Source organism: Charadrius vociferus, unplaced genomic scaffold (genome assembly GCF_000708025.1).
Source record: "Charadrius vociferus isolate BGI_N301 unplaced genomic scaffold, ASM70802v2 scaffold59, whole genome shotgun sequence".
Taxonomy (NCBI): Eukaryota; Metazoa; Chordata; class Aves; order Charadriiformes; family Charadriidae; genus Charadrius; species Charadrius vociferus.
This window is the reverse complement of record NW_009661371.1, coordinates 1,939,156-1,947,575: the sequence shown is the minus strand read 5'-3', so window position 1 is coordinate 1,947,575 and position 8,420 is coordinate 1,939,156. Positions and strand designations below refer to the sequence as shown.

Sequence of the window (8,420 nt, the reverse complement as noted above, 5' to 3'; positions counted from 1 at the left end):
AACCGCTAGATTTTTAAACTTGTGCTTTAAGTAAGGCGGCTTGATTCTGGCTTTTAACTGCTGAAGAAAGAGACCAACTCATGTAGTTAACAAGCAATCTGGACAAAACACAAAAAGAAAACATGTCTCTCAGCACGCCAGAAGCTTTATACCGGAATGATCAAAGACAGGCAACGTGCAACAGAAATGGTACAATAGCTTACTCTTTTCCTCTGCTTTGCATGTTCTGACAAGAAGCTTTGTGATACTTGGTGACTGGATTTAGAAACCCTTAAGAAAATCTCTATGTGTTCACATCAAGAAGAATACAAACACTAAACCAGCTAATTTGAACTCACAGACAGAATCTGTTATCATCTTGTAAAAATGTTCAGAGAGCTATTCATTGAAAATGCCACCTTTCCACTGTGTCAACAGAGAAGTTATTTTCACTAGTGAAATGTTTTTCCCTGAAATGTTGAAACATTTCCATTCTCATCAGAAAAGCAAGGTAATGAATATAAGTATTTTTAAAGACTCATAACATGGTCTAAAGAGAGCACTTCGTAAGCCCATATGTTAGGAGCCGGACTTGGTTTTCAAATAAGGGTCTGGTAACAATATTAGTTCTTTCAACAGGAACAGTTTTAGTATTGCAAAACTGTTTATATCAGCATAGTTTATTTCCTACACAGAAATAACCGTAAAATAACATTACAATACAGTAACTGCATGCCTATTATAATTCCATAATAATAATAGATGATATTATGTTTAATAATGTAACAGTCCATTTAAAGCAGTGCAGCATATGTTTGTAGATAACCCCTGGATACTTACAGTGGAGCACATTAGGCAGATTCTGCAAGACATTCCAAGGAACACATTCATCAGGGTAAGCCAGAGACATGCTTGATCAATTGTCTTTAAAATTCATGATGGGGCTGGACCCAAGAGCAAAGACAACAAATATCAACTCCTTCATTCAACTACTTAGCTATAATATGCAGCATGAGCAAAAATAGAAAGTATCCAAGAGCAAACCATTTGCATTCAGCAAGACTGCGGCACCAGGGTGGGTGGTGAACAAAGCAGGAATTTTGGCATGTTTTTGTTCAATTGCTCAGTTGGCATTTATGCTCTGGCAGAGTAAGTAGCCTGGCCTAAAACTTGTGTGAATATACTAATAAGTTGAGTAACTTTACTAGGAAACTCAGCTCCAAGTCAGTGTGGAGTTAAACAGATCTCCTGTTTCACACAAATGAAACTTCACTGGAGGAGGAATCAGTGCATTGTTACTACCAGTCAATAAGAATTTATTTAAACCCAGTTGTGCCGGACTAACTTCATGCCTGAAAATGGTACAAGCTTATCCAGCTAAATCGAGATAGTTTTTAATGTCTGGACTCGTCTGAGTTCTGAAAACAAAGGCAGTAAAGGAACAGACAAAAACTGTCAGTGGGACAACTTATTATCAACCAAGTCTCAGGTACAGTTTATATCTATACCTTATACCAAGGTACAGTTTATATCCGTGATACTAATAGGTCATCTGAGATGCTGAGAACATTACTCAAAACAGAGCAAGTCAGTGACAGAACCTGAAATTACAGAGTCTATAATTTTGACAACCCATACAGCACCACAAGAGCTATCTCAAGCTGCACTTTCCAACTCATCCAAAGCACCTGCCTGAAAGGTTGTCAATACACAGTCCCAGTTAATGATGGGCAGGACTGCAGTACTTCCTCCTTATTGCCACAGACCCCTGAATGTATCACTGGCTCATTAAAATGACATGAATTAGTGAATAGGGAGAAAGGAAGTGAAAGTGAAATGCAAGTCTTACTCTTGATCTTGAAAATTGCAGTAGATGCACAAAGTGTGCGACAGAGTACGAGTGCTCTCCTCTCTCTGTCAGATCCATGCAAGCAGACACACAAAACGCCTTCAGAGAGTCATCCAGAGCACCCAGGCCAGTAATGAAAACATTCAGGGCAAAGAGAAATAAATGATCTGTTGGTTGAAACAGAACAGTGGACTGGACCCTCTCAGTTTAGCAATGACTGAGATTTACAACCGATGACAATATAGCAAGGGGTAACTGACAAGGTTACCGCTCTGCTGGTCACACCACACTATGCATAAACAAGCAATTTCAACTGCATTGATCAGGCTATTTAATCTGCTTTGGTGAACAGCCTTCAGACTCACAGACTGCTTTCTCAATTCAAGCTGGGGGAAAAAGCATGTTTTTATACAATAAATTTGGAGCTTTAAAGAAGCAGCTGAAGTTGACAACACTGTACTTAAAATGGCAATGATGAAAGCAGAGCTATACCTGAAGAAAAGTGTCTGTAAAAGTGTTCAGATGCTACCAATAATTTTGCATTAATTCAAACGATTCCTCGATGAATGAACATAATGCTAAATAAGTGTGGAAAAAGTTGGCAGTGTTGTGGTGCAATCAGACCATAAAATTAGTTTATTGAGCTTATTATCATGTACTCCAGTTGCAAATAAACTGATGAACAGATGCTTTCCAACTTCAATTAAGAGAAGCAAGAAAGACAGTTCCTAAAAAGTAGGAAAGAACCAGATCAATAAAACAGCAATGCTGCAACAAAAGATGCCTTGCTCTTCTGCAGAAAATCATGACCAATTTGCTCTTCTCTCCTAATAAAAGTGCACTACGGGATTACGCAAGTGCTCACAAATTAAACTACCGATAAAAGCAGATAGGAAAGTAAAATGGCCATAAGTAGAAACCATTGACACGTTTACCTGGGATATCTATTTCAGTCCTCTCATGGCTTTTAGATCATGACCACATGATGGCCTACATTATATAAAAGACACATAAAAGCATATACTGCCTAAATATTTAGAGGAAGTCCTTAAATGATGTTTTGCATCATGAATAACGTGATTTCAGCAGCAAGCAGACAAGAAGAACCTACAAAACTCTTCTGAAGTGACAGCAAGATAATAAGTAAGATAGTCATACCATGTGTGCCAGATGATTCCTATAGCAAGATCTGTGTGTGCGTGTGCGCACGCACATGCACATATGCACATGAGAGAGAGCAGGATATGAAAGAGAATGACAAGAGGGTATAAGGAAAAAGCAAACCCATTCAGGTAAACAAGTACTTTCCTTAAAATAGATTTACCTGAGACTCCAATTCTTCCAATTTACGCTTCCTGGCATGAAGAGCTTTACTTGGAAAAGCCCAGAAATAATTGGAAGTTCCAATTCTATCAGTGTCCACCATGCCATCATCAACTAAGCTTTGAAGTATCTCTTTCACTGACATTGAGGCTAATAGAAACAAAAATATCAAGTTAGAACTGCATAGCATCCAAACTTTGGAGAATTATGAATACTATAAGCCACCATCTACAATCATCTGTATGAATATTTTACTGTAATGTCAGCTAGCTGGACAATTTCAAGAGGATGCCACGCCTAATGCTTCAAGTGAAGGAATGAATCCCTTCAAAATCAGCAGTTTATACATACAGGCTGCTATTCTACACAGTTCGCTATCAGGTTTTGTAAAACACTGCTAACGAGTATCATAAAACATACATGCATATTACAGTACGATACCAGAACAAAGCCATGAGAGGGTACTTGAGAAGTTGTCTTGGAATCTTAATTCTAACGTGGATTAATTTATAATTTCTTGATTAGGAGTGTAATTACATCTCACTTTGGAATGCTTATTAAAGCATTTAACAGCAGCAGATACATTAAAGCCATCTGCCTACAGACTCAGGAGGGGCAGATTTTACTTTTGATTACATTCAGTTCCAATACAGAAAGTCATCTGTAGTCAAGATCCAAAACATTTCTGAACATAATTGTTCATTTTCTAGAAAATGAGAGGTATAATTCACCATTTTAAGAATGATACCTGTTCAACAAAGGAAAGTAGCTATTATTATCCTCATGTGTTGCAGATAGAAACACTTTTGAGCTAATTTATGGTTTTCAGTGTCTGAAAATTTCAAGCCTAAAGGGGATCCCGGATCAGGAACACGAAATCTTTTGGCAGCTATAGGCTGGATGAAGGCACTTCCACAGGCTAGACATTTTTCTTGCCAGAGTAACTGGGGCTTGGGTTGTGTGGCTAAATGCCTCCATATTCAGAGACTGGATGAATTTGGACTATTCAGTTTCAAAGGTGTTAATAGTTTTAGCAACTCTACCCTCCAGATTTTTAAATGTGAAATTCCATTGTTTATATTTACTGCTTTGCATCCTCTTCCTGCAAATTACAATTAAACATATGCATTGACAAATCAATCAAGACAGCACCACATCTCTTCAGAAACTTCCAAGTGCCTCTGTTAGCTGCTGACATAACTGAAAAACACTGCTTTGCGATATTCACATATGCCTGCAGTTCCTTCAACAAGTTCATTTACTCTCTCAGTGCCACAAAGACGGGCTAATCAAGGACAGTGGCAACTACACAAACTCTTCACCTCCCTTTTGTCAATAAATATAGAAGGAAGCAGAATGGGGAACATATAAAACAACTCAACAGCGTAAGATGGACTCTTGGACCTAATCCTAAACCAATGGATCTCATCAGGAGGGCGCTCATTGAAAAGACAAACCCCTTCCATTTACAGCTGTCCAGCCATTTTTTTGGGGGGGAAAGCTCAACAGAAAATTGACTGTGTACATCTGGATTAGCATTTTAAGATATCTGTGACATTACAGACATATTTAAATCCTCTATTCACTACCTGAGTACACATAATGATTTCATAGACTGAAAGTCACTGCCACCCAGGCACCTCAGAGCACAGGAAAAACCCCATCCCATGTTTTAGTGGTTAACTTGGAGTTAGCTGTGACATTTTAATAATCTCCCATTTTGGCCTTAACACCTAACATAAGAGACGTACATTAGCATACCGAGGTAGGAGTGTGCTGCTGATGTCACTTTTAATGCTACAGCCCTACCATTGACCAGTCTCCCTTTCCAGCTATTTTTTCCATTACTACAACCACAAACCTAAAATTGTACTCAGGAAAATTTACACTCTATGACCTGTCCCAAAAATGATTAATGACTCAAGAGAAATAACTGTTGTAAACACTTACTAATCCCTTTTTCTTTTGGAGCAATCTTCTCTATATCCTTCAACTGGAACACATCTTTCTGTGCAAAACATAAAAGACACTTTAGCTCCAAATGACAGCATCATCTAAGCCCCACTGTTTTTTACACTAAATCAATGCCAACAAAAGCAAGTACAAAATACATTGCATGTTTATGTTTTGCTAGGGAAAAAAGCTGCATATCCCTCGATAGAATTAGAACATTCTGAGAATTAAAAAAAAAAAAAAAAAGATACCATTATTGCAACAAGTCCTGTTCTTTTCTTTGGTACTCTAAAGTCACCGTATTTTGCCTCAAGTTAGACTTTAAACCCCCTAGGGCAGACAGAGCCAAGATTAGATTCTCAGGACCAGATGCACCACATTGCTCAAGTACTCAATGTCACAGTAATTTTTTTAAAAGGTGAAACGTTGTGAATTACGCATGTCGCCAATATAATTGTAGCTCTGCTTTTGGTTCTCCCGGTTTCTTCTCCCCAGTGACCTCTTCTAGATGTTCTCTCATCTTTTCTAACGCTCAGATTTCTTCCTTCTTCCATGAACTGCTGTGAGATACCCTAACCTCTCGCTATCCCTCTTACGGTAACAAACTCAAAACAAGATTATTTGGCTCCAAGCATAGGGAGCACATTGAGCATTTAACACCGCCTGCGCATCTTCATGCCTTGGCTCCACCAGGGGACCAGCTACCTGATCAGAAGCTACATGAATCAAGCTCTGTCCCTGTAATTTATACATCGATGACGCAGAGCATCAGTGAAATGCAGAGCTGGATATAGAGTGTTCATCTACATCTACAATTAACCTCCTTTTCGGACCTGTTTTCCCACCCAGTATAAATGCAGGACAATTACAAGAAAGTTACTTACTGTTTCAAAAAAGATCTCCATCATGCGAACTCTCTTCTCCTCAAAGCTCAGACCTTTTTTCTTGGACTAGAACAGGAAAAAAAAAAAACCGCAACACATTCAGCCATTTGAATAATTAACATCTGCTCAGAATTCAAATCTATTTACTTCTAAGTTATATTTTGCCATCCTTTGAAATAAACTACTTCTTCCCAAAGAATCCTTACAGCAAGCTAATCCACTTGGAATCTATTAAACTGAGGGACCTATATTCTAAGTTTGAAGCCAACCTTTCACGCACCCCAATCCAGCTCAAGCCTCAACGTTTCTTGGCATACCTGAACAGTACCTTGTTTTACCTTGTTTAGATTAAAAAAGATAAGGAATATCTTTCGGGGGTTTTGTTTACAATTGTTTTTTATCTTGTGATATAGAGACACTCTTGTGAGATGTAGGCCGTTTAGGTTTTTTTTTTAAGGAGCTAAAGTGCATTTTGAGGTACTACGTCTTTCTTCAAGTTTCCTAGCCAAATTTAGAATTTCAAGGTCACATTTTAAAAACTGTGTTTCTTTGATTTTTTTTCTCTGCAGTTGTGTGAACAAGCAGTAAATAACATGGATTGAAATACAAGCATAAAGGCAGAAACGACTACTCACAAACTGCTACCAGTAACACAAAACTGAGAAATATCCTCCTCTGATCACTTTCAGGGACACTATTTTGACACGCCCCTTGTAAAATTAGGATACAAAATATTTCATAAAGAATTGGAGTTTTATTTATAGTGTTTAGCACTGCTTTGCAGGCTGTGAGACCCAGCACTGCTGCCTGTGGCTACAGAAAACTGAAAGGGGGATAGAAAGAGCAACATAGGATGTTGGCAGAAAAAGGCCTTTTTTTTTTTTTTTAAAGACATAAATATTGTTGCTCTTTACTCAATGGAAGTGGGGAATCTAATAACATGGTGCCTTGTTTGTCTCCAAGCCCTGACAGAATAGAGTCAATACCATTTTTTACTTCTTAACTACCACTTCCTTCTTAAATAAATCACACGGTAGGGCAGCATAACATTTAAGATGTGTATTGAGAGCAAAACAGCCAGATTGATTTAGAGTTAAAAAAAAAACAACTGAAAAACTAGCTTATGCAGCTACAGTAACACACAGGCATGAACAGAAGCAATCCAGTATTATATTTAACAAAAGCACTATTAATATTTCTTAAAGTCTCCTCTGTTCTGCTTTAGTCAGTTATGCCCTACCTCACACTGACATCACAGCTGTCTCCTATGATGTCAGTATGTCACAGGATTAGAACCTGAAGCAGCCATGTAAGTAGGAGCATGAACAGAAAACAAACTGATCTTCAACATCTTCTGTGACTTCGACTTCTCCTATTCAGACAGGCTGAGAGAGTTGGGGTTGTTCAGCCTGGAAAAAAGAAGGCTCCAGAGAGACCTTATAGTGGCCTTCCAGTACCCGAAGGGGGCCTACAGGAAAGATGGGGAGAGCCTTTATCAGGGAGGGTGGCAAAAGGACAAGGGGTAATAGTTTTAAACTGAAAGCGGGCAGATTTTGATTAGATACTGGGAAGAAATTCTTTACTGTGAGTGGTGAGGCACTGGAACAGGTTGCCCAGAGAAGCTGTTGAGGCCCCATCCCTGGAGGTGTCCAAGGCCAGGCTGGATGGGGCTTTGAGCAACCTGGTCTAGTGGGAGGTGTCCCTGCCCATGGCAGGGGAGTTGCAAACAGATGATCTTCAAGGTCCCTTCCAACCCAAACCGTTCTATGATTCTTTCTCCCGGCCTCCCCAAACAGCCCCAACACCGTTAGCAGCGACAGAACAAAACCCATATGTGTGTGATGTGAAATCTGAGCGGCATTTCTGAAAGCACTTATCAGCTACGTCCCTCAGCCGCCCAGTTTCACACCAGCACTCCAAGAAACAGAGAAAAGTAACAAATCAGTGTGTTTTCTAGATAGGTTTTATTTATTTTTACGTTGATTTCTCTCTCCTACCTACCGCTTTGCCAGGTGTTCCACACCACGTATATAAAACACACCAGGCCTATCAATTCTGCTGTCGCTCACGCTCCTGAAGGGAGCCACAGGTACACGATGCTGTTAAGTGCGCTTGGGCACACGGGCAATGCCTTCTGCTGGCACCCACCTCCCCACAACCACAGCCGGAGCCGGAGCATGGCCCAGCCCATTCACAGCTGGCTATGCCGATGGCCATGGCCACCCGTTCCTTTGGCCGGCCTGTGCGTCCCGGCGGGACTAGCGGGCACCGTGCCCACCTCGGGCTGTAGCTGGGGGCCTGCTCTTCCCGGTGCCAGTTACATTGACATCGCTCTCCGAGAAACCAAACAAAGACACGGCCCACGCCATGGCGGTGTCTATCGGGAGCCGCGCTGCCTCCCCAGGCCGGCAGGAGCGGGACAGGGGGACCGG

At 40.3% G+C, this 8,420-nt stretch overlaps 1 protein-coding gene across 2 annotated transcripts in view; it reads right to left on the bottom strand.

The window, feature by feature from the left end:
- MND1 (meiotic nuclear divisions 1 homolog (S. cerevisiae)) overlaps nt 1-6,048 on the bottom strand; it is a 39,449-nt gene extending 33,401 nt beyond the window's left edge. The window contains exons 1-3 of one of the 2 annotated variants that reach the window (XM_009893692.1): nt 5,989-6,048; nt 5,102-5,159; nt 3,153-3,301 (exon numbers count right to left, since the gene is read on the bottom strand). In XM_009893692.1, coding sequence (XP_009891994.1) covers nt 3,153-3,301; nt 5,102-5,159; nt 5,989-6,012 — 231 coding nt within the window. In that variant the 5' untranslated portion in view covers nt 6,013-6,048. Of the gene's footprint in view, nt 1-3,152; nt 3,302-5,101; nt 5,181-5,988 lie in introns of both variants that reach the window. The other variant, XM_009893691.1, reaches the window with a different exon arrangement.
- Between the last annotated feature and the right edge of the window lie 2,372 nt (nt 6,049-8,420).